We start from the raw sequence: 26682 nt of genomic DNA, 5'->3' as shown, positions 1-26682 counted from the left end.
GACGTGAGGCGCCGTCCCTTCGCTGCAACGCCTTTCAATGCCCTGCGTGCATTATTTTACCCCCTGAGCTCAGGTTCAATTTGTGAGCCAAGCGAGTTCGAAAAGTAGCAAATAAATTGATGGAAAATAAACGCAGAGGTTGCTGCTTACGAGATAGTTGACGTTTTTGTTGGATTGAGTAAATTTTCACACACACTCACACAAAAAGTGAAAACTGCTGCATTGCATGCGTCGTTTATCTATTTTAGAACTGAGATCCGCGTCCTTACGCGTTGAAATCTTCATGACTGCTTATTTAACAACATTTAACCTCGTTGCCCACAGAACCCATTTATTTATAGGTGCAAATTTTGAGCAGTGAAGTACGAAACGTGTGATTTTTCCTGGCGCATGTGCGTTTCGCCGCCGCCCAAGCGGTGTATCTCCGCGCTGATGTCGTCTGCCTTGCGGCATCGACGGTGAGCTATCTCTGCCAGTTACTACCGAGCGCGCGTCAGCAACGGACACGGCCGTCATCCCGTTGCGGATTGTGCAAGCGCGCGATAATTCGCGTCGGTGCTCTCTTTCGCCTATTTCGCCTGACTACTAAAACAAAAAAGAAAGAGAGAAAGAAGTGCATGGGGAAAGAGCATGCATAGCCCACCTCCGTTTCCCGTAGTAAGACTGTAAGATGTATTTCCCATTGAAGCGCGCGCTACCGCCCTCGACCCATTCGAGCGAAGTCGCAGCGCTTACGGTTACGAGACACTACGTCGGCCTCCTCCGTCTCTTGCGTGTCTTCCCCTCTCCGGCCCTGTGCGACTGTGGGCCAGGTGAGGTCAGCGCCACAGGAATGCGCGGAGCCGGATGGAATGCGAGAAGTGTGGCAATTTCCGTATCGGGCCAAGCGCCGTTTGCTTTGCCCGTGCGCTTCGGTGGCCGTAGCTCAGCTGTCCGCGTCGGTCGTGCGACATTGGGCCTCGCAAGCGTCATCAGCATTGTTGGAATTTGTTTGTGAGGCGTTATGTTTCTTTTCCCGTGTGGCTTCTGTCACCTATTTGACCGGCAGCGATCAGTATATTCCAGTAAAAGCTGTTTTGGAAAAGCCAGCCTCCTGCCGGCTGCAATGCCATGGGGGAGAACCTCCGGTTTTAGTCTTTCTGGGAGTATTTGCTTCAAATTTTGTCACATTCTTCTTTTTTTTTTTTCCGCCTTCGCTCCGCGGTTTTCGCACGTTCTTTTCTAGAAGTCGAACCTTCTGGAGGCGTCGCAACTCCGGAATATGTGCTACGTGGGAGGTTTCGAGCTCTATCGTACGTATAAGGCGCCGAGGAAAAAAAAAATAATAAAAAAACAAGTAGGCCAGCAAGCGGATTCGGCTTAATATGCGTACGTCTTAAGCTCTTCGACGGAGAGCTGGCTAGATCACAGTTCCGCGGGTTTATCATAGGAGTGGGATCCGACTTAGATCAGCCAAATCTCAGTATGTGCTTCATTTATGGACCTTTGTCATTTAAGTGTTGCTGCGGCGAAGCAACTGCCGGCACGCATTTGGAACCATCAGTGTCTCTTTAGCTTTCGTTTCTCTAGTCATGGGCGCATGTACTGTTGTGTTTTGTGAAACCGATCATCGAAATCTACCATGAGAATGCTGCGTACTTCGTTGTGGGACAAGGGGGGTGGGGTCGCCTCGGATATAATGCAACACGTGCGTTCGCTTATATTTCTGGTGTAATATTGCGGTGCAAGGTCGTGCTGAATGACCTGTTCAGATCAGCTGGCGCAATTCTCTCTTCACCCTCGAAACCGCCGCTTCAGGGATACGGCGATGCGCGCGCTTTGCCACGTGTATCCTCGCTGGCGGCTCAGTGGTGCGGAATTGCGGAAGTCTGTTCCGCGCATGATTTGCCCTTGTTTAAAAAAAAAGGTCAAGCTTCGTGACTGGCGTTCGCGAGCGGCGAGCCCATGCCATCTGCTTCGGGAGGCGCGTATGCAAAGCGAAAATGTGCTGACGGCGCTACTTGTTTACAAAGCGCATGTGCGTAGCGGGAAAACAACGTTCGGTAAGCGCAGCCCGTCACGCCGCGCAGACGGGCTCTGCGCTTGTTTACAAAAGACATCTGTAGGGTACGACAACCTATTGCGGGTAGCGCGTGCGGGTGACGCGGAGCGAAATCCGAAATGCAGTATTTTGCCTCTTGTCATTTCTTTTTGGATTACTGCTTGAAATATGGTTTTGTTTGAACGTCGATGCGCTTCTTCGACCACGAGATTGAATTAGTGAGACGAATTAAAGAAATGTAAAAGTCGAATGTTACTTCAAACTATTGATTGATTGGTTCACAGGAGGGAAAGGCGCAGTATCTGTCACACTTGTTTCTGTGGACACCTGAACCGCGCCGTAAGGGAAGGGAGGAAGATAGGAGTGAAAGAGGAAAGTGAGAAAGAGGAGCCGTAGTGGAGGGCTACGGAGTAATTTCGACCACCTGGGGATCTTTAACGTGCGCTGACATCGCACAGCACACGGACGCCTCTTCGTTTCGCCTCCGTCGAAACGCAGCCGCCGAGGTCGGGTTCGAACCCGGGTACTCCGGCACAGCAGTCGGCCATCTTACCACTGCACCACCCCGTTCAAACCGTTTCGGAAGGTTTCTGCGTCCATTCTTGGCACCCTCTTCTTGCCCCCATTCTTGGCAAATTTACGTGAACATCGTTTGGGGACCTCTGGCGAACCTGAGCTCGAACTTTCCGGGAACCTCCGGCACCCCCCCCCCCCCCCCTTAAAAAAAAAAAAAAAAAAATATCTGTCGGTTGGTCCGTCCGACGGCATGGGCGTGGCTCGTTTCTACACAGGTCGCCACACGCGCGAATTCTTTTCATTGCTTGATATTTTTCTTCGTTGTAACTTGCTTTCGTTTAAGAGCGTGGGCAACGGCGCGCACGAGCAGTAGTGGCGGTACAGCTCCGCCCACTCCACCGGTCTTACTGGCGCCGCGCGCACCCGTTCGCATGTAAAAAGCACATCTTTCCTGCTTTCAGCATGCGTGCTGTGGTTGTTCATTGGGATCACCTGTTCCAAATCAAAACTTGACTTTTGGAATCTGTTAGTCTGAATATGTAGTTCTCTTTCGTTTTTTTTTTTTTTTTTTTTTTTGTCCCATCTTTTGATGATGCATAGATATTTTCGTCTGGAAAAGGGGCCCCTTAATTCTCTCGCATGAAACAAAAAATTCCAACAACACGAGGCAGGATTCGATCGAGCCACCTTTGGCGCAAGCAGCGCAGCTTCGTTTGTTGAAACCTCGGAACACTCGGCCATCGCCGCTTTTTTTTTTTTTTCTTTATTGCCTGACTTCAGCACAATACACAGAACCACTTACAGTGCACAATGAGCATTCATTAATAAAACAATCAGCCAGGTGGGTTGTGGCGTCGTCATGCTAAAATTCTCTTAGGGTCACTAATGGCTCCAATCTTCCGAGCCACTCGGGAGCTTCAGGAGCAAGTTTCTGAATTTCAATATATCTATTCATGCCTTCCCGAAAATAGATCCGTGCCGGCCGCGCGTCAGGATCGCAATGGTATCGTGCCATTCTCGAGCGCCAAATACAGTGGAGGGCCATTGGCATAATAAGGCCAAATGGCACCCCATCCTCATTCTCTACTGGCAAGTACCTAATACCATGCGAGTCTAATGGAAAGTCCTTTGTAAAATATCCAAAAGTATACCCCTTCCCAGCAATGTAGGAAAACGTGGTCTATAGTTTCTGGTTGTTTACAAATTAAGCAATGATCGCATTTCTCGGCCATCGCCGCAGGCTGTCGCGTTGCGCGCTGGACATTGGCGAAGAAAGCCGATCGCGCTGTTCAGCCACGGAAAACGGCTGCCGGCTCGTCAGGGTTCGAGCGGCCTCCGTTAGACAAGCATATTTCTTGCATTTCATGTCGCTTGCATCTGTATCAGCTGTTGACGACAAAATTGAGCGTCAATATTATTCTTTCGGTTCCTGCGTATCCGAATTGTGAGTGCGGGGCGGTAGTTGAATGCGAGATAAATGCATTCACGCTGCATAGCTTGTAAATTTCCATTGGGTGCTAATATTAAGTATATATAATTAGTTTGTTTTTCAGCAGAGTAACTATTGATTTTAAGATGTGTGCTGATAGCTATTAGATATTACCAGCCAAAGCTGCGCGGTCTGAGCAAAGTCATCCGTGTACTGCCGCCTCGGTTAGGGATAATGAGCTTGGTCGGTATATGAAATCTAGTGCCACCATACGCTTGAGGGCACAGTTAGTAGCCCGGTCGTAAGATGTCTCGAGCGTCGCTGGCCATCGAGCATGGAGGAAGGAAAGAACTTAGGAGAGGTCCTGACGTCACTTTTTTTGAAGCCGGCATGGCCGCGCTGCCATGCCGGCGCGATCGGACGCTGCAGTGTCTCTCCTCCTCCTTTACCCTCCGCATTTTCTATATCCGCGACGCTCACGTACTTCGGGCTCTTAGCGTTGGTAAACTTCTTTTGGATGTTTCTTGAAGTTATTTTTTTTTTCTCCTTCTTCTTGTTGGTTATGGTCCCGTCTCCTTGCTTCGCCGAAAGAATTTCAATGGGCCGAATTGAATTAACAATAGTGGTCGCGCTTTCATAGCAACAGCGATGCCGTTGCTAAGGGCCCGACTTGGCTAACCCTAAATTTTGACGTCACTTTCGCACACCGTGCTTTCGCCACACTTTCTCCAATGCATTGGGAATGGGAAAGGCCTCTCCTAAGTTGTTTCCTTCCTCCACGCCATCGAGGCAACCGGTCGTTAGCGCATCCGTGCGCTTTGCTGGGTAAGATTCGGTTTTAGACTGTTCTGTGCGCTCTGCCATGTGACAAATATCAACCGATTGTGGGGTGCCGCGCCAATGGTATGGCCTCTGAGGCCTGTTGCCGCTTTTTTCTTGACCCGTTTCCGACTATAGAGTGGAGGGCTCGGAAATTCTGACCACCTGGGGTTGTTTAACGTGCACTGACCACGTGACTTGGTGGGCGTTTAACAACTGCTTCGATGACGCTTGGTTGATTCAGTCTCGCCATGGACGAGGTGCGTGCCGGTCCGAGTGGTTTGGCGTTTCGCCGCAGCCTGATGTGCAGCCATGGCTAAAAGAGCTTACGCCCGGATAACTAGATTTGACCGAGATTAGCATCTGTAATTTCTTTCATTTCGTCGAACAAAACTGCCACGGTGACCGCCACTAAGTATTATCTAAATTGGTTTATATTTAAGGACCATGCGCAGTAACAGTCACACTTCACGGACATCTCAACCGCGCCATAAGGGAATTGATGAAGGTGGAAGTGAAAGAAGAAAGAGAAAGAAAGAAAGAAAGTGAAAAAGAAAGAGAAAGTGAAAGAAGAAAGAAAGAAGAAAGCGATTGCTCATGTGCACCTGCATTCTACTGCCCATTTCTTGAAGCAGGCACCTTAAAATTTCGCTTGAAAAACATGGTAGCTACAGCTTAGGGGTTCGTTATTGAGGAACGCCCGCTGTTTTCACTTCACCGCTTACATTGTTCAGAAGAGGGTCTCACGACCAGTAGAGGGATTTAAACATAAATCAGGAAGAAAGAGCATGAATCTTTAGAAGTAGAAATATAGGAGGGGGGGGGGGGGGGGTGTACAGGTCGCGACCCACACTTGGACCCGCGAGCTGCAGTTTGGCTCCGTCTGCGATTGCCACCCAGGATTATTAATTTGAAAGCATTGCTATAGGCTATATCGGCAAGGTCGCGTGTACAGAACGTGCGTGCAGAACATGTTCGTAACTGTCGTGTCGTTCTGAGAAGAGTAGGATCAAACGAATGGTTATCGATACAGGATGATGGGATGATGCTACAGAAAAAAAAAAAAAATACTGGTGGTGGTGGTGAAAACTTTATTTGCGTAAAAAGCTAGTAATTATTTAGAGCTAAAAATGTAAAAGTAAAATCGATCAGACGTTAAAATAACCATACGACTAATGTCGACGTCCAAGGGATGTGAAGTCACGCTCATCAGAAATGGTTGTTTTTTACTTAAATAAGCCAAATGAATGCGTGATAGGGATCAGAAGTGTGTAATGATGGTTGGTTGGTTGGTTGATTGTTTTTTTTCGACGCATCTCGCGTCGGCGAGATGCGTCAGCGAGATTCCGCGAGTAACAGATACTCTGCCTTTCCTTTCTCCTGTAAACCGACTTTGATGCGTAACGCTGGTTGTGTTCGACGAAGGGCGCGCGATGTACCGTGTGCAGTAGCAACGCTCAGGCTTTCGTATTTCTCCGCTACTGATTCTGCGGTGCTCTCGGAACTTTTTGTTGGCAGACTCGTTCTTAATCTCCTTTTTCCTCTATGACAAGGACACGCCTCCAGCGCAGTCATAAGGTCCTTACCGAGATGTCTTTGGTTGTTGTTCTTTTGCATTTGTTTGCGTGAGAATAGCGCCTTCCCAGTAGGCGTCGGTTCGCCTGCTCCTTCCAGTCTTTCGCGCTACTGTCTGTGCCTTAATACCTGCCGACATCATCGCTCTGGAAACTGGCGTCGTCCGTCCTTGATTTCTCCAGGGACGGTGAGCTTTTTTTACGTGCGCTTCTTCGCCTCGAACGAGGGGGCTCATTGCGAGCTGCCGCGCTTCGCCTCGGTGACTTCTCCTCGGGTCTTCCGGGAATGAACGAGATATTCCGGAGCGTACAAGAAAACAAAGCAGTGCAGCGCCGGCGGCCCTTTTGCTAACCAACCAGCACGTCCTCATTTTCGCCGTCTGCGGCGGCAGTGCAGTGCACTTGATGGTGGTATTTTCGACCGTGCGAGCGAGCGCGAGCAAGCCAGCGTGATATATGTGCCACCGCCACCAGTGTCGTCGGCGGCTGCAGGGATGGCGTCTTTGCTTGTTTGTTTCGGGAGGCGCGTCGTCATCATCCCGCGGCGATTCTCGTCGAGATCGCGCCGCGTTTCCGCTCGGCTTTTGTTTGAGCGCGCGCGTGACTCGCGCCGCGCTGTTTGTTTCGTAGGCCGCCGTCACGCTAGGCTTGCCTTGATCGTCGCCGCCGCCGCTCTCTCCTTGTACCCGGCCGATCTGGTCTGCGAACGCAGAGGGGTATATAAAAGAAGCACCGCCGCCGGAGGAGCTTCCCATGCTCCCGCCCTCTGCTTAACCCAACCCTTCCCGACCGCTTGCTTCTTTCCCACACAGCGCTTGGCCTCTTTTGGGAGTCTGTTTTCGCCGCCTTCCTGTTGTCGTCGTCGTCTACGCCTGCCTGCACCGCTCTTCTCGCCTTTCCTGCGCATTACGCTGTTGTGTCCCGTTTGTGTGCGTGCGTACTGGCCGTGGGGGGGACCGCCATTGACTAGGCCTCCTCCCCCGAGTCTTTGACGCTGATGTTCTTGTTGTTTCGGATCCCTTGTGCGCACGTGTCTCGGCTGCCGCCCGCGCTGCGTGTGCGCTCTTTCGGTCGCAGTTGTTTGTGGCTGCGCCGGCGTCGGCGCCTGGAAAAGAGTGTGTGGAGGAGGGACGCGCCGCAAGGACGACGACGCGACGTCGAGGGCAGCGGCCAGACGCGGAAGCGCTTGGCCAGCGTTGCGAGGTCACCTTCGTGATTTCCGGAATGGGAGGCGGAAGGATTCTGGAACGAGCCGCGTAGATGCCGACCGGCATAACGCACACGTATCTCCTACACCCTTTCCATCCCAATTATCCGGTCTGACGCCTTTCATGAAAAAGGAAAAAAAAAAAAAAAAAGTATCTGAGGAATATAGTCTCTCTTTTTTATTTTTTTTTCCTGGGTGTTCAGCATATTTGCTTCGCAATTATGTCGTTATGCGTTCGCATTGGAATTGCTTTAAGAGCGCACTTCTCTTCTGGGCGTTTGCTGCTGCAAAATAGTTGCAAGGAGTTTCAAGGGGGAGCGGGACTGAGAGGGAAATACCTGTTTCCCCCCCCCCCCCCCCCCTTTTGCACACTGCTGTGAGAAGAAGCTAGGGTATAACGGAGAGCGCACCAGAAACGAACTTTGTAGGTAAAGCACAGCTCAGCCATAAATGAAAAAGAAATCGTGCGCAACTCTGCGCACCCGTCCCGATGCCCGCACCTGCCACTTGACATTTGCCAACGCGCGATTTTCTGTTCTCCGCATGTGCAATAACGATGTGCAGTGCACCGCTTTCACCTGCCGGTTCCTCTTGAAGCTCTTTACACAGTTTGGCTCCATAACATCTCAGAAGGGAGCCTGCAAGTTGACGCACAGGCAATGGTAAACTACTTTCGTTGATCAAGAATAAAAAAAAAAAAATTACTTCTAGTCAGCAGTTGACACGGCGCGTGATTTCGGCACAGAAGTATCTCGTCGTGCCTCCTGAAAGTGAACACAGGCCCGAGAATAAATGATAAAGAAATTTGCGTGCTGGTAAATACTTCATTGAATAATAATAATAAAAAAAAAGAATGTCGGTAAAACTGGATTCTGTTGTGCCCGGGCAAGCCGCCCGGATTCCGCACAGCCGAACGTCGAGCTTCTCCTGCTAACACCCCGTTTGCAAGCCCCGATGCTGCTCCGCAAGGCAGCGGCGCATTGCAAGAAAGCATCTGCGGGCGTCATGTTGAAACGCCCGCAAAATCCTGGACAACCTGGCGCCGGTACCCCTAGCGGCAGTCAGCTTCGCACCGCGGCAGATTTCAAGCGGGCGATCAGCGCGCTCGCTGATTGAGACACCAGCTCTACTTTATCCCCCATGTGCACTTTGTGCTCCTACTCGCATTATTTTCAGGCAGAAGATCGTCTAGCCGGGCCGCATACGTCATGGATCAACATGAGGTGAACGTTTAGATCGCGAGTGGGGTCTTGTGGAGACCCAGGAGGCCTGCGTGCCCCGAATTCTTGGGTAAAATAAAGTTTTTCCTCCTCCTCTTCGGGCCGCTGTCACAAAGAGGGGACGCGTCGTAGTCTCCCCGGCCGTCGCTTTCATGACTACAGTTGCGTAAGGCTAAGTAGCCTTCGATCCCTATGCCGATCTTGTACTGTAAATAATACCTTGTAAATGGAGTATAAAGGCGCCCTTGTTCATCTCATCGACGCTGACTCGGTTTCATCGTTACCGCCAAGGGAGCAGCAGGCTGCTCTCGATCACGAAACGGGTGACGAGAGTTACGGGGCTATGTCCTTTGGCACAATTCTTAAACACAACCATAGCCTGTTTAGCCGAGGAGCAACGGAAATTACGGCTTTTAGTTTTGGTCTTACTTCTTCTCACAAATAGTCCGTATATTCCAATGAAGTAATCCATGTTTTGATAGCGCAGCCGTACAGTACATAACCTTATACTGCAAAATGGACCACACGGCTGGGAAAGCATCGAAACGGCAGCACTACGTTACCGACAAAATGCTGTGCTGAAACTCTTTCATTGCAAAGCCTTTTTTTTTTCTTTCTTTTAATACCTGTTTTTATTTTATTTTTACATATTACTTTATGCCCCGAGGCAATAAACGACGTTATTGAAAAAAAAAAAAAAAGTATGAAGTAGAGAAGTGCAGGCTAAAAAATCGGCGTGGACGATGCGGCGATGGAAACTGCGCCTTGCAGACAGGGTCTAACGAGATGTGAAGGACGTTTCTACCCACGATTGCGGATCCGTTCTTTTCCTTCTTCTTGTCCCCCGGCACCTTTCGAGGAAACGTGACGATGGACGAACTGGGCTATCCGCTTGATGAGAGCGCGAACTGGCGCGCGCTTCTTGAAGAACAAAAAAAAAAAATGGTACACACCTGCAAGAAACAAAGACGCACGCGTTGGTTGCAAGCTCCGCCGTAAGCGAGCGCTGCGCTTCCTAGTGTAAGCAGCTGTGGAACTGCTGAACCAGGTGATCCTTCGCCAGATAAAAGGGATATGAAAGAAGGGCTATTTATATGTCCCGAGCTCGCTCGCGCCTTCTCATTCGCGCTTCGCAAACAGGAAGGCAGCGGGATTCCAACATATTGTGCTTCCCTTCGAATCGTTGAAGCGCTGCAGCGGTGGTAATCCACACTGTCCGCGTCTTTCCATCGCGCGAATGCGTCGCATGGCGCCCACCGCAGAGGTTGCTTGCTGCTCCTTTTCTTTCCGCCACTTACCGGAACTGGTGGTGTACGATTAAAACGCGACAGCCGACGAGCAGTTGGGACAAACAAGTCCGCAAGCAATCTCGTCTGTGACGTAATCAACGGTGCCTTGCTTTGCAACTCTCGCTTCCTAGCCTGCCATTATATGTGTCAGTACGTGCGAATCGAGACACGTGGTACGTACTTACGTACAGCGTGGAGCAAAACGAGAGGGAACAGAGGAGCGCGTGGCCTTTGCAGAGCGATGCCACCAACAGAAGACGAGAATGGGTGGCATCAAGGGTATACGTTCGGAAAGAGCAGTCGACCAAGCTTTCTTTGCATGCGCCTTTACCACGTATTCTTATCACCTGTCGGCGGCAGCGCTTTGCAAAGCATCGCGGCCACGTGCTCCCTCGCATATTGCGTCTAGCTCTACGTTACCGATACACAGAATCGCACTGCGCGGGGGGTGCGAGAAACAGCATGTCGAGACGTATACGGTTCTCTCGCATGCATATGTGGTGCTCCGTGGAAGCGGAGGACGCGCAGGCGGATTGCGCTTACGCGGAATTCGCCTCAGACTGCCCGAAAAACACCGCAGTCTTCGCGAAGCTCTGTCGCCCGCCTGCGCGATAACGTCATGCGCATCACGTCTTCGCTTGCGCGGTTACGTGCCCAGAGGTTCGTGCGCGGATGCGCAGGTCGCGGCGAGGAGATCCGCCTTGCCCCGTGCACACGCTGGCTTTCAGACAGGGTTGTGTGCCTGTCACGCTATTCTTTCTGAATTTTTAATTGCAAAATATTTTAGCTCCCATTCTTGACGAATTCGCTTAAATTTACATCTTCTGCGGAATTTGGTCGAACTTGCCGAAGTGTGTGTGTGTGTGTGTGTGTGTGTGTGTGTGTGTGTGTGTGTGTGTGTGTGTGTGTGTGTGTGTGTGTGTGTGTGTGTGTGTGTGTGTGTGTGTCAATACTCTTAACTGGGCTAAGTGTGTGTCTGTGTGAGAGAGAGAGAGATAGAGAGAGAAGGAATGAACGTTAGTTTTGCAAGATACGGCATAGTTTTCTAGGGGAAGCCATAAGAACTTCTATAGATTAAAAACATGCGTTCAGTGCTATATTGATTTTTATATTTTTAATTAAAAAATGCTATACTTTTTAGTGTCTGATATTTATAAAGCATACCTAGGGTTATTTTTAAGAGATTGCGATAAAAGTTGAAGTTGGGATACTTTTTTAAAATTCGAATCAAAATTGTCCATTTTTTATAGTTTCGAATTTTGGCTGATTTCAAAACAATAGAAAGAAAGTGCAACATTAGAGCTTCAAATTCTTCCAGAAATCGAAAACAAGGCCAGTACAAAATAGACAAGTAGTTTCAGTGACAACACTTTATTGAGTCATGCCGGAAGGTATATAGAACCGGATATTGGCAATATTCAGAACAAGTGCTCAGTTTTATATTTATTTTTATGTTTTTAAACACTATAATTAAACACATTTTTAGTCCGTAATATTTCTGAGGTAATGAGGATTCTTGGGAAGGATTTTAATAAAATTCGAAGATGGTGCTTATTTTTAAACTGGAGTCAAAATTGCCACATTTTTTTTTTTGCTATTCTCGAATTTCGGGTGATATTGATTCGTTGTGGAGAACACACCTAGTTATGTAGAGCTGTAAATTATGTTTGAAATTAATAATGTAACCCGCATAACAAAGATAAAAAAAACTTTAGTGCAAACAACTTGAGGCATATCATGCCAGTATGTAAGGTTGAAAAGTAACATTCTTGCAACGCGCCGCTCCTGAAACTCGCTCGTACACTGCGATAGACTAGCGGTATCTTTTGAGCGGAAGGCACTTCAGCTCAAATCATGCTTCCTTTTGAAACTCGCCGATGTCTTTTGACAGAGCAAGAGGAAGGGACATTCTTGCATGTTGACTACATACTCAAAGGAAAAAGAAAACTGCGCGTGATTTTGTACGAGAACTGCGACCTTGCGAGCGCGTGCCACGATCATGCCGATCTAACTACATGCGGGCGCCATCTGGCAAATCATTCCTGGTGTCGAGACAGCATCCGCAGTGTGCCACCTCATAAGCACGTCGGCCGAGTGCGCTCGCTTCGAAACCAGGACTGCTTTGTCGGATGGCGACCGCATGTAGTTCGGCACTATCGCGGCATGCGCTTGTATACTGGTGTCTTTGATTTTGCTCACCATATTACGTGTACTAGAACTCGCAGACGTTTAACCTGGTCACGTACGCACTGAATATGAGCCTCTGTGGGTATGAGTGTGCTGAGTGTGGCATCGCACAGTATCTGCATGGACGCTTTGCATGCCTGAGCGAGAGCTCCTGTGCATGCGTAGCCATGCGCGAGCTGTCGTGCTTAGCAAGAGCTCGTAGGGGCTCTCAGCTCCTCTAATATATGAGAGGAAATAAAGTATGGGCATTCATTTAATGATTACTTTTTAATCATGTGTGACAAGTACTTTTTTTTTCTTTTAAGGCGAAAGTTCATGGAGCGAAAATGCTGTTCACTTCATAAAAGAAATCAGTCTTCAATATGACAACATTAGGGAAAGTCTTCGTACACTTTCTCATCCCTCACTACCGCGAAAATACGCATTCTTCGAGGCATACACCTAAATACACTCTTCCTGGCATTCTCCCGCATGTCCGAATTGTCCTGAACCCTATGCAAACTTGGAACACTGCATGCTTTCCTGCCCTGTTGCAATTCAGTCGCCTCACTTTCCACACCCTCCTCCCCCAACGTGGCGGGCTTGGTTAGCCTCTGACCAGCAGAAAGACCAGTTGGTCTTGAACGATGGAGGTGGATGATGAATAAACGTTATAACTAGACATCGATAGAGTTAATGACTAATGCTAATGACTAATAACGACGATTTTATAATGAACTAAAATGACTTGTAATGACCAATATGTCAAACTTCAACGTGTAATGACCGCAACTGATTGGAAATTAGTAAAAATGTTTAGCAACGAGTGATAACGACTACAATGACTAGGCATGACTCATCATGACTGCTAATGACTGCGAAACTGCGAATATGTGAAACGACGACTTGTAATGACCACAACTTATTGGAAATGTGCAAAAAGGCCTAGCTATGAGTGGTACAATGATAAGCATGACATCATGACTACGAAACGACTAGTGTATTAAACGCCGACTTGAAATAACCGCAACTGATTGGAAATTAGCAATAATGTGAGTCGTAATGACTACAGTGACTAGAGGCATGACTCATTATGACTTGTGATCTAGGCTTTTGATGACTAAGCTTTCGCCGTTCTCTTCTTAAGAGACGTATGAGAGAGCCTGTAAGTTTTTTTTTTGTTTTTTTTTTTTTCTAGCCTTTCTCGTGGCATATAGTGTCCATGAGTCATTTGCAGCTCTAGCAGAAAAATAACCGAAAAAGTCGTCATTTTGCGTAAACACCTGCTCACACGATGTTCCCATGCGTGATCAACGCACAAGCACGAACTCATGGAGACAAGGAAGCGTCCTGAAATTTCATCTCTACTAGGCACGGCCTGGGCACCTGTCGTGCTCCGGGCAAAAGCGTGCAAATTCTTCGCGTGTCAGCACGTTCGTCTGCAAAACGAGGCGCGTCGTCGTCCCGCTGCGAGAGCACGCGCGGTGCAAGTTGATCAACGCCTCGCGTGCCCCGGCGTGTCGGGAGAGGCGATGCGCTTTTGCCATCCTGAAAAAGGTTGGGTGCTTCGTCCATTCGTTAACGCGATTGATGCGATCTGCCTTTTTTTTTTTTTTTTTCTAGTATTGCAGCATTTGTCCAGTACACTGGAATCGGGTTCGGCGCATATTGTAACCGGGGGCAGACGTCCTAAAATGGCCGCGACACGCATTTATAACTAGCCAGATGTGTGAGCAAAATCTGTTTGCTTGATTTTTAACTATGGCAGCAACCAAGCGAGCGGGAAATCGCCAGGAACTTATATAGCCATCACATTAGTAATAGTTGCGGAGGGACAAGTGAAAATCGTTGAAATTCGTCCTTGTCTCGTCTTCGTCCGTTGCCCTCACTTTTGCGCTGCCGTCGTTTCGCACGTATACCAAAGCGACCAATTCTTAGCATTAATTGCTAATAGCGTTCAGCCGTACTTCGGGGAACCACCCTCTCCGACGTCCATGCTTAGTCAAGATTAGCTGCGATAGCGCCTTTAACAGCGCCTTTTCATTCCTCAGCTTTTTTTTTTTTAATTTGTTGTTTAAGATGGTTTCGAAGCAAACGAAGGCGCAGTATCTGTCTCACTTCTCGGCGAACACTTAACTTATAATTACGGGCATATAATTGGAGGCACGTACATAGGCCGTCAGTTTGAATCCCCGTCGCAATCTAGTCACCAACTTGACTAGCGCGTGGGTGCTAACTGGGAAGCTAAATGGTCTGCAACAGCCCTGCATCCTATATAAAGAACGGTTTAGTTACAATCCTGATACGAAATCATGCGCGTTTGTTTTTTCCTGAATTTTTTTTTTTTGGCTCGTCCTTGCGACGGCTTTTCGGCCCAAGGAGCCCTATAAGCTATCGCGTAATATGCTTCATTTCGAGGAGGAGTGTTATAAAGGACAGGAAGAGGCCTGGGAATAACATTTAGCTCCGTGTTTCCCTTGTGCTGCAGCGATTAACTGGCAATCTAAGCCGCGGCGGCCACGTTTCGATGGAGGCGGAACTCCGCAAAGTGGCAGTGCACTGTGCGATGTCGTATCCGTTAAAGAATCTAAGGTAGAAGAAATTTCCGTCGCGGCCTGAGTCGCTTGGGTTCTTGAAGCTCTTTAAATCAAACCAAACCGATACTAACCGCATTGAAGAGGAAGGAGAGTGCGTAGAGGCGATTTCGTCGCATTGGCTTCGCCGCATAGCTTATGAGCATGCGGGTAACAACACTTCTCTGCGCAGCGGGAATATCGTGTGGAGAATGCTTGCGCCAGACCGAAGGCTTTGATGGCGGACGTCGTCTAGTCTAATGGAAACTTTTTTTTTTTTTTTTTATCGCCGTTTGTTTCTATTTAAGTCCTTGTGGCCTCGCCACCGTCAAGCGGACAGGGCGGAGAGCGAAGGCCACATCGAATAGGTACGGAAGTGTTGGGCACCGTTACAAATTGACGTGGTCAGCGCGAATTGGCCTGGGGGGTTGACGTTCGGTATGTAAGAAGTGTTTTTATATAAACAAAACTTGCAGACAGGCTCATAGTTCGTAGCAGTATCTACATTTGCAAGGCCGACACAAAGGCAGGGGAAGAGCACGGGACAAGCGTTATCATATGTTGTAATCATATATTACTTGACCTTCTACGGGAATTTCCAAAGAGAACCTGGGTTCCTTCGTTATATCAAAAGTGGTTTCATACAAGCTATAAAGTGACGCGGAACAGAAATCGATTGAGACGCGCTGAGCCATAGCCGTAATATTCCCTAGACTTTCCGAATCTCTCGTAGCGTATTGTATTCTGTGGTTATGTTGACACGCATTATTGAGCGGAAAAATGTGTCGGTTTTAAAAATTGCATTTCGGTGGTGCAGCCTCAGAACATGGGCCGAATTAGCATGTCGTGCCTAATCACCGACGTGGCCTGAATCGCGGTATGCTACAACATTCAAAGTCAAACTGTGTATTTCTTTTTTCTTTTTTCATGCCTCTGCTAACTCATCCTTGCTCGAAACTTGCGCGTTTTGTTTCATTTCTTTAAGACATTGTAATAGACTAGATCAACCGTGCACATTCGCATCACGCTTCTAGCGGATCTCTAGTGTCATGGCAGGGCTCGTGAAACTTGGAATAGCAATTTATGTTAACATAATGCTTAATAAAGTAAATTTAAATAAGGTAGTTTTGAACAGGTAAATATATAAAAAAAATAAACAACTGCTCGGACCCAGGTGCACTTTATGGACAACTGGCAGAAACGGCCGTGCTAGGTCTACTTAGCCTTTTTCTTTTTTTTTTTTTATTGTTTTTTCTTCTGCAGGTGATAGGCTCGTTCGGTCACCCCCCGAAGCTCGCAGAGTTCAACTTCATCCAGTTATTGTTGTTTGGTAAATATTGATCCTCTGACCTATCTGGGGATGTTAATGGTTTCTTTTTGAGAAAAAAAAAATTGCGGCTGATAAATTTGAAATATGAATTTTCTTCCCGCCGATCTATTCGTCCACATCGAGAGGGACTGGTTGCAGCCCTTTGGAGGCGCCGTGCGGCATGCCTCTGGGGCGCGTGCGATGCCCGTTCAAGTTGTCGCCCGCTTAATCGCGGAGAAACGCTTGAGGAAAAGAGTGGGATAATTATTGGCAGCGAGAGCATAGGTTGCAGAACCGCTCACAGCTGACATTTTGCGCAGCGGTAACCCGTCGTATCGGCGGCTTCTGTGCCAAGGCGCGCAGCGACTGATTCGTGTCGTCCCATTCTCCCACAGAGACGTCCTGTGACGGGCGATCGGATAAGCAGGCAGAACAGCAAGGTTGCGCTGCCTCCCTTGGGCTTCCTTCCCATCAGGAAGTGTGTCCGTGCGCATGTTTGGCGGGCGTGCGCAGGGGGCCATCGAGCTGGAGCGTCGGTTTGTTTCGGTCGCGTGCGTTGGGGCTGTCTTCGGTCAGCGGTTGTTTTGGTGACCCGTTTGTTTACCCTCGGACGTGCCTCGGGCTGTGCCGCTTGCGCGGCCTTGCAACCCCGGCTGCGGGTTCCACAGTCGATTCTGTTTCCGCGAGGGGAGGAAAGGGTGGGCAGCCTTGGCGACAGATAAACAAACACGGAAGGGCCGTCTCTCGTGTATGTTGCGGTGGGCGCGCCGGCGAATGGGAGAACGATCAGATGTGCGCGCGTGTGCGTGCGTGCTTGCTTGCTTGCTTGCGTACTCGCGTGGGGGGGGGGGGGGGGGGGGGGGGTTCTGCCGAGTTTATGTATCCACATAATGTAAGCGCTGGACGCAGTGCTTTTTTGTGTGGTGCGTACTTACCCCGCTACCGCCTACTCACCCCGCTACCGCGTACGGCCACTTCCGAGATTTCAGAGTTGTAACTTGTGAGACTGAGGCTGATAAAACTTTATTGTGAATAAGGGTGGAGGATTGAGGGAGGTTAGCTAGCGTGCCGGAGGCCTTGGAGACCTTTAGCGACGCCGGCCCATGCGACAGCCTTGGACATTCGAATGTCCGAATCACCGTTGGACCTTAGCTTATCCCAAGCTTCTTTAGAGGGATCAGGCAAGAGTTCTGTGGGAGGCTATGAACTTTGCACGACCAGATCATATGATTAAAGTTGTCTTTCTTGTCACAAAAGCGGCAGAAGGGATTCATATCCTCATTTATGAAATGTGATATGTAGTTTGGGTTGGGAAGGGTCCCCATCTGTAGCTGTCTTCATATGACTTATGGTGTCTGGTCAGGGCAAGAAGGACACTCCCAACACCGCTTATGGGTGGTGGGAGTGTTCTTATGGCTTTGTGATGTGCAGTGAGCTCGTGGCATATGAGTGACTCACTGAAGGGTTATGGTTCCTGATTTTGCACCACCGCTTGGCCGGCTAATTCTCGAGCGTGTTTGTGGGCAGCCTTATTTCCCGGATTCCCCGCAGGAGCTGAGGTTCATATTAGTTTGATACCTTCAAGAAGCGAGATTCTCTTTATTTCTGTGAGTATTTGTGCAGCAAGTTTGGAAACCCTACCTGTAGCAAAGTCGCTGATCGCCAACTTGAAGTCGCTGACTATGGCATTAGTAAATGCAATGGCGACCTCCTCCACGACTAGCGATCTGGATGTGGAAACCATCTCTGCCATGACCAGCTGGCTTGGTTAATGCTGCAGTGTGTAACCACGCATGTAGAATACTTATTAGGGTCCTCCGCGTCTTCTGCTGTGTCGATGTAGAGGACATCCTGCAGCCCGCTCAGGGTCTTGTGCAGGCTCTTAGCTCATTCTTCTCTTTGTCCTTGAGGTATGTGAGAGTTCATGTTTCAATGGAGAGGTTTGGTGGTGGTCCTCTTTCGAATGTTGCTTGGAATAGCTTGAGAGAAGTCTTGTAGGGGTTCACCCCCAATACCTAGTCTGTCAAGTATGCTATCGGTGGGCGCATTAGACAGGCACCTTACTTGGGCAGTTCGTTGTGCTTCTTTGAGTTCCTTGTAGGTATTGTGCACCCCGATCTGAGTAGCTCTTCGCTGGGAGTCGAGCGAACCAGGCCCATTGTTTTATAAGCCATTCTAATGATGGCGTCGACTCTCTCCACATCATCTCTTCCGAGTTTTAAGAACGGGAGGGAGTATGTAATCCTGCTTACGTGAGGCTTCTATGAGTTTGAAAAATGCCTTGTTTTCTATTGGTAATTCTTTGTATTAGTCTGGCTGTTTGGCGGACTGCTTATTTGAGTTTGTGGATCATTGGCACCTTTCCAGTCTGCAGCCTGAGCCCCAGGATCCTAATCTGACCTCTGTTACTTCCACGCCCTCTATAATGACTATCATCAAGGGCGCATATAATTTGTCTCTATGGAAGACTGTAAGCTCTGATTTTTCAGGGGAGTATTCGAGGCCTGCTCTCTTGGCCTCCTCATCGATGACATCTGCAGCCGCCTGAAGAGCTGCTTTGATTTTACCACGAGTGCCCGTCGCTGCCCATACCGTAACTTGTAAGAGAGCTTAGTATAGTGCGGTTAGTGATTAGCTACCACGCGTCGACTGGTCCCTACGAAGCACTGTGGCGGCAGATGTACGCGCTGCGGCCCAGCATGTGGCGCCATCTGGCTCCCTCAGCCGATCAGCGCATGCACGTTGGCAACATGGCAACCCTTGTAAGCGGATCACTGTAGCGGATTGCAATGTGCTATAACTCTCCATAGCATAACGCAATCCGCTATCGTAATCTGTTGCTGTGGGCTTCTCTACACTTGCGTAATCTCCTTGATGGCGCCAGATGGCACCACGGGCTGGTTGGGGGTGCGCAATATCGGATCACAGTAGTGAATCGCATTATTTCGTAGCTCACTATTAAAGGTACCGCCGCTGCCACTGCGTATGCGCAGATAATCTTGAAATAACAGGTGTTGCATTAAGAGCTCTATTGCAATTGCCTGTCGTGCTCGGAGAAATAGCATACAGATGATGACAAGAAGACTCATTCTGGGTGTGAATTTACCTGGGCCAGGGAAATTATTCCATTTGTGTTGCCTTTTTGGGCTCGTTATTGACATTGATATGTAACCTTGTGAGGAGTTTTGTTATTTGCATTTGTTGTTTCGCGTTAATGCTGTGGGAAATGTCAATATATTTATTTCATGATCACATTCAAGGTGATGTTCTTTAAATGGCCAAAAATGCCAAATTTTTCTCCAAGTTTACGCTTTGGAATTAAAAAATTTTTCTCCAAGTTTACGCTTTGGAATTGCGGATAAAACGTTACAGAACATGGATCACACAGAGAAATTTTCCTACGCTCAGTAAATAATCTATAACCGAACTTACTTTGCCACGCAGTTTAAGTTTTCGTTCCAAGTTGCCGAACGATAGTTCTGACATCACTAGTGAGTCTGAAATTTAATGAGACCCACAAAAACTGTAATATAACAGATCTTTGTATAGTCGCTCTCATTTTGACTTCTCAAACAGCTTAGTGTAAGGGTTTACACGTAATAAAGCTGCAGAGCAGAAAATATATTGTGGCTTTTGTATTTATCACATTGCCTTACTCGTTTGTGATGTTGGGTGCCTTAGTTCAGCAACCTGAAACTATAGTATTAATAAAATTCAATAAAATATATTTATTGAATGGCGGCGAATTTGATGTGGCGATCGATGCTTACTAATAACATATGCACAGCTCTAAAACACAATTACACTAAGAAAACACTGTCTATCAACTAAGAAAATCTCAGTGTGGTCTGTGCTGGGGGGTTGTACAAAGAAGTGAATACTTTGTGTGTTTGGTAGCTTAATGATTATAAGATGAACACAGTGATAACTACATGAAGGGCATATTGATATCCCACCACTCGTTTTAGCAGCACTGCATCTGAGTCAAGTAGTTTGGTCACACTTCCAATGATTTGGTGTACTTTCTGACAGTGCAGCTTTTCTTTTCAACTGGAATTACCTGCCATTGAGTTTCCCCTGCAGCCAGATCGACTGAGTGAAAGAAAAGCTAGGTCTTAGGAGCAAGTGGCCTCTTATCTAATTTTGTACTTTCTTTCAGCCACTGACACTTACGTGCAAGGCTGCAAAAGGCATTGTGCTGTGGCTTTTGTATCCTTTAATGCAAGGACCTCAGACATCTCTTTGCTAGGCAGACCACGTTGGAGAAAAACATATATCTCCAATAGGCTACTGACAGGGGAAAGTGGAGGAGGCTGTTTAGTCATTATGAAGTCAGTTATGATCAGTTCTTTTTCCACCCAGGACCTAGGCTGCTACCCTCACATACCACTCTGAGTGGGCCTAGCTGCCGACTTGCAAGTGATGCACTAGCTGGAATGAGAAATTAGCCAAATTAACAAATTGGTGTGATAATGATACAAAGAAACCAAGATGTACTGGCAAGGCACTTCCACAACAAAAGCCTGGAATGTTCAGAGCCAGCGAGGCACACACGGTGTATGGATTGCTTGCTTGCGAATTGCTCCTACTTTATATCCTGCTATGGTCATGGTGCCTTTTCTTGTGTGTGTGTTCTCACTGTTGTGCTTTCACATTGTGGCTCATTTCTGATGCTATGTATATTTTTCTCTTTGCCGCACAACAGGCATGGCATTGTTGACAAAGCGGAGCCCCGACCGACAGTCCCTGCAACCAACCCGCCCGAATTCTAGGGACCCGAATCGCACGAGTAAGTTCTCACCCAAGATGCAAAACCTTTTCTCTTGATTTGGGCCGTGAACTCATGCCATTGTTAGTCACTGGTTGGGATGTGCAATATGGTTGTTGCTTCATTTTTAATACTTTTTTCAGTGCCCTGTTTCACTGAAGCTTTTGATTGGCTGAAAGCAGGATGCAGTGTGGGAGGAGGAGCTGCAGATAGTATTTGGATCACAAATTTATGTATGGTATTTTTTGGTGTATAAGGCACATTTGTTTTTACAGAAATTTCACTACTGCTTCCTATCCAACGGTGCTTCATAAAATATTTTTTGCATTGTTTTGCAACATTTCTATGCGGAGGTTATTTTGAAACAGCGCTGGTGTCGACTTCAATGACTGTAAAATCCATGGCCATTTCACAGGCCCCAAGCATTAGTAATAATAAATGTAGTAGTAGTAGTAGTAGTAGTAATTCCAACAGGTCGGCTGCCTGTTGTACCAAGGCTAGTCAGTCCTCTGGTGAAGAAGATTCCTTCTAGGCATGCCAGGATACAGGTAGAGGGTAGGGATAGTGTGAGGATTGTATGGTTGCAGGACAGAGGAAAAGACAGTGTTCAAGATTCGTGTAGATGGAGGGGCAGTTAGGGCACGAGGGGTCAGCTCGCATGCGATAAAGGTAGAGGCGCTCCAGGGTAGTGAGGACATTTGATTGAATTTTACGGAGGCCTCTGGTTTGGGGGATAGTGTGGGCTGGGTGGAGCGCCGGAAGACTGGCAAAATCTTCCTTTAGCTGCGTATAGTGCTCTTTTAGGGTGTGTTTTAGAGAGTGGGCCTCTTCACTTGCCAGTGGGCTGAGCCAGGTGATCACCGGAGTCTGGTTATGGAAATCGCGGGCGATCTGATTACACAGCTTGTTTCTGGCAATCCCTGAATGACCAGGGATCCACTTTAGAGTGACAGTGGCTGGGCATAAGGCGAAGAGGGCCTCATCGAGACTGTCTCATAGGTCAACGGGTATGGTGCGGTTGTGGATGGATCTAAGAGCGTTTTGTGAGTCCGTGTATATAATGTAGTTGTTTGTGGAGGGCATTTGCATGAATGTCTAAGTGGCGTGCATGATGGGCGTGATTTTAAGCGTGGTTGAGCTGGGAGGGCTGCTAAAATGTCCACACATGTGGCATTTGGGGTCCGGAAGATGTGGGGAATGGATGACATATGCACCGGTGCTAGTGTCTGAAAGGCTTAAGGTGTGTACGCTACCGTATGAGTGGAGAAAGGAGGGTTGTGGTGGGTAGCTTGGGCCTGTCGACGGCCGTCATGGAGCCCCGGCTGCATGTGCCGAGGGATGGGTACAATGCGGAGGTTAGAAGGGAGTGCATGTCCAAGTCTTATAGACCAAGTTTTTCGTTGCAAGCCTCTAAATGTGAGGAGTGCATCTTATAGACCAGAAAATATATTGTGTTGTTGGGTTTTAAATTGTGCCATGTTCAAAAGATAAAGTTTTGTCAATGGCAGCAAAAGGAAATTAATGAAGCCCCATTTTGTCATGACACGACTTGAGCAATCAAGGAACAGATTATTGGCTTATTTTGCAAGACAGTGCATATAAATGTGATGTTTGGACTGTCAACAGCATTATCATAGCAATCAGGTTCAATAATGTTTCTTTCTTTTTGCTTGTGGAGCCCTCATCAGCCTGCAAATAGATTTGTTATTTGCCTTTTTTATTTATTTTGTTATTAAGTATTATCAATCCTCATCTGAACCTTCTTTGTTAGCTTCACTCATAGCTTCTAAGTGTGCACACATTAAAATTTGTTTGCTTTTGTTATTTACGTGATGTCATGCACTTGCTTGCAGTTAACATATCTGTTAAAGTGTTTACTTTCATTTTTTGCTGGGCAAAATATGAATGTCTTGAATTACTTATTGAGTAATAGCCACGCTAAACTGTCTTGTACAGTGTTCTCTGATGACAATTTGGTTGTTGGCTACTCAGCTAAACACCCTGTTTTCTGCCTCGTAAAAAATGTGGCAGTACAAACAGTTGTTTGCTTAAATATAACTCTTCTAGGTCGTGATTTTCATTATGTTTAGGGCGTGTGATTGTTGTGCCTATGGCCTTTTGCTCGAATAGAAGTATGTTTTTATATGTTGATGTTGGCATTGTTACGTTGTCTTGTTTGAGATGCCTGCGCTCATGTTGCTATGTCGGTTGTATTATTTTGATACACTGGATTTGCCAGGCACATGGGCAGTGCAGACATTGGAGTGATGGGCATGTCGCAGCTGATGGATCAACACACCTTTTCGGTCTGACGATGCGTTGTTGTTCATTTGCTCAGTGTGAGCGTTTGAGGTAATCCGCCTTGGTTTGGAGCCAAACGCCGGTGACACAGACAGACTGTGGGGGCAACCAGCATCTTCTGGGGTTAAATTTAGAGCACCGTGTCACGAAGCCAGAAGCTGTCGTCATGCTTACTTAAATGCCTTTTGTCTACTCCTGTGCGGTGCTCATCTTGTTGTGACTTTATATTTCCTTGTTTCTCTTTAATTTTGTGATGAAGGATTTCAGTGTCAGGCTAGCGGGCTACTTTGCTGATTTTTTTGCTGGGGCTTTTTTTCTGGCTTATGCTTTGTGGCCTGCTGCAGAGAATTGTGGTTAGGTCTTGTGCAAACAGGCAGGTGTAGTTTCTTTTTTTTTGGTTCTCTCTAGTCCTGCGTAACAAAAACACTGCTTGCAGAGGACAACGTGTGTCTGACGCAGTGGCCTGGAATTCTTGCAGTCATGTTGGCGCGGAGTGGTGCTGCCAAGTCTTTTCTTTGAAGGGCTTACTCACTTGGCTAGTGTGTGTCATTTGGCTCTTGAAGCCAGGGCAGTGACCCAGCCTAGCAACAGATTTTATTTCAGTCCACGTGGTACGTTTTAAGAGCAGCTGCAGCATTGCCTAATGTTTACTTATCCACTCTACAGTGGACAAAAATAAATAAAAAGAGGGTAGCAGCCCCTCTTGCAATGCTTTACTAGGCCAAATCAGTTACTTTGTAGACTAGCTTAACCTGACCTTCACCAGCTATGATTGTTATCTTCATTGCAATGCTTACACCATATGGCTTTGCTTCACCATGAACGATCGTTCTTCTGAGCATTGGTCAGTTACCTTGTAAGCAGTCAAATTACAATTGTGCAAGACTTCTTTAATCTGAGGAAATGTTCTTGTCGCTAAAAATTTGTGATCCAAAACCAACCAATCACAAGCTGTGGTTATTTTAAGGCTAAGTGGACGGTGGTGGGGTCTAGCTGCAGAGATTGGAAAGAAAGTGTGCTTGACAGCTTGGCAGTTTGCTTGCGAAAATAAATTGTACTGTAAAGCCTCATCGATGCGTTTTTTTTATAAAATGCAGGAAAAAAACAGATTGTCCAGTTTCGAAAACATATTATCCAAACCGCCTGATTTTAAAAAAATGTAACTGCTGAATAAGGTACAATGGCATTTAGAATTTAGACTTTCACTGAATAAAAGTGCAGATTAGCATTTATAGACATCAAGTATGCACACCTCCTTTTTATAGTTCTCACAGAATTCAGTCCATACTTGCGTTGTCCTGAGCATAATGAGGTTTAATAACAATTTTGATTCGTTGAAGGCAATGACGAGCAGAGATCGCTTCCTTGGGTGTTTCTGGATGCTTTCGCCCCTTTACACTGGTGACATGCGGAGAAGACATCGCGATGGCTTACAGGCGCTGCGGTTTTGCTCATGCTGTGTCCCCCAGACTGGGCCCACTCATATCAAGTGAATAGTTGTAGCTATCAACTGGTTCATCCCTGTGCCCTTAAGGCACCACAAAGAAGCCACCATGTTGCTGCTCATGAAGTCGTGTTTCCGTGGGAACAGGCATCTTGTGTATTGACTCATTGGCTTTCTTTCAGCTTCCCCCCTTTGCACATAGGCACTGTGGGAAAGCAACTATGGCTAGTGAGCACCAAAGATCAGTTTTTCATATCGCGAGCACTCGTTAGCACATGTCTGGTTGATCGCGAAACATATTATACGACCACAGTTTGTTGAAATTTTGAACGTGTTTATCAGGATACCATGTTAAGGCTGAGCTACATGTACGTGAAAATGCGCGCAAAAGTGAACGCGTCACACGTCGCGTGAAGCCCTCGCGTGAACAGATATGCATGTGTCGCTTGGCTCGTCGCTCGGATCTGCCGAAATAGAAAATTTCGCTTGTTCGCCTGGAAGTGCATGCACGATCAGCCAATCGCAAAGAGTATGTCGCTGCCGCTCATTTTGCACGCTTTCATTCTTTTGCAGTGTTGCATTGTGATTGTGCATTAGCATGTAAATTTTTCGCTTTGTACGAACAATGATGAATGACCAATGATTCAAAGAACATCTGATCACAACCAAAAAAACAGGAGATCACGTGACTACTCGTATCGTGCAAGTTAACACATGTTAGACGCTTCAAATCCATTTTATTTTGCATGTTGTCGCAAAATACTTAATTCTTGCAACTGTTATGACTGTTGTAGCATTTGCCAATACTTTTGCTGTGTACTATGCCAGCAACACAGAGCGTTGTCGCCGTTTCGCGTTGCCGTCAGTTCGCGCTATTGCGTGCATGTATCTTGCCCATGTAGGCGACGGAGTGGACCATGATCGCTTTCGCCGTGCTGCTCGTCGCGTCACTCTTTCGCTCACATGTAGCTCAGTTTTTATCCGGGAACATTATAACTGGGAGAAAATTAGTGTAGCTCAATGGGAGATGTTTTACTGCTCGTGATTTTGATTGTATGAAACGGGAAATCGTACGTACCAGGAACATATCAACGAAGTTTTACTGTAGTCACTATACCCGACTTTTATCTTTTGCTTTTTCTAGTTTCAGTGAAAGTAGCCTCTTTATGATTGGAATGTGCTACCAGTTTGATACTTGATACAGGGCAATCTCCATTTGACCCTTGAGCATTTTTCCTGAACTGTGCAGTATGTGGACACATCGAGGTGCGGAACCGAGTGAGCAGCCTTGTGGCACAGTTGGGAAACTGTTCGGTGGTTGAGGGCTCCCTCATGGTGATGCTGACGCACGACAGCTGGGAAAACGTGACCTTCCCTCGCCTGACGGAGATCACAGGTTTCCTGTTCTTCTACCGGACCACAGGGCTGCAGTCATTGGGACGTGTCTTCCCAAACCTAGCGGTCATCCGGGGGGACGAGCTGTTCAAGGTATGCCAATATGTGTTCCTATATCTTCCCATTCTTAACCCTTTCACTGTCGGGCGTTTCTGGCCATGACGCAACCCCAGCGTTGGCTTGGTTTCAGGGAACTAGCATATCTGGGAACGAGCATAGCTATTTATTTTTTATTATGATTGCTATACAAATAACATAGTCAACGGAATATGCACATTTCAGTGTTCTGTAGGTGTTGTTAATTAACTCATCATCATTATCAGCCTAATTATAAATTAGATAAATGAGGATAATATAAGAAAAAATTGCTCGTTACCTCTCTAGAGACTGAATCCGAGCTCGACTTGTATTTATAATCAAAAGAGTCATCGCTCCAGTCCATAGTCGAAGGTCCCGCGCGGTCAGCTATCCAAAAATAACCGCACGCACGGAGGGCGTACTTTCGGTGGCCCGCACAACGGAGATAAACGGCATGTTGGGAAATCAAGATGACAGAGAGAGATGGGCAGAGGCTAAAACAGCCTCCTTTGCTGCTAGCCGCAAGCAAGAGAGAGCAAAAGCAGCGATCTAG

General features: G+C 47.4%; 1 protein-coding gene across 2 annotated transcripts in view; it reads left to right on the top strand.

Moving 5' to 3' along the window:
• Positions 1-26682, top strand: part of InR (Insulin-like receptor) — a 180772-nt gene that overhangs the window by 78226 nt on the left and 75864 nt on the right. For both annotated transcript variants that reach the window (XM_084594773.1, XM_084594772.1), the window contains exons 3-4: positions 20849-20932; positions 25906-26144. In XM_084594773.1, the coding sequence (XP_084450899.1) occupies positions 20849-20932; positions 25906-26144 (323 nt within the window). The remainder of the gene's footprint in view (positions 1-20848; positions 20933-25905; positions 26145-26682) is intronic.

This window comes from Amblyomma maculatum, chromosome 2 (assembly GCF_055883805.1).
Source record: "Amblyomma maculatum isolate TAMU_Amacu chromosome 2, ASM5588380v1, whole genome shotgun sequence".
Classification (NCBI taxonomy): Eukaryota; Metazoa; Arthropoda; class Arachnida; order Ixodida; family Ixodidae; genus Amblyomma; species Amblyomma maculatum.
The sequence above is the reverse complement of the archived record's forward strand: the minus strand, read 5'-3'. Positions and strand labels throughout refer to the sequence as shown.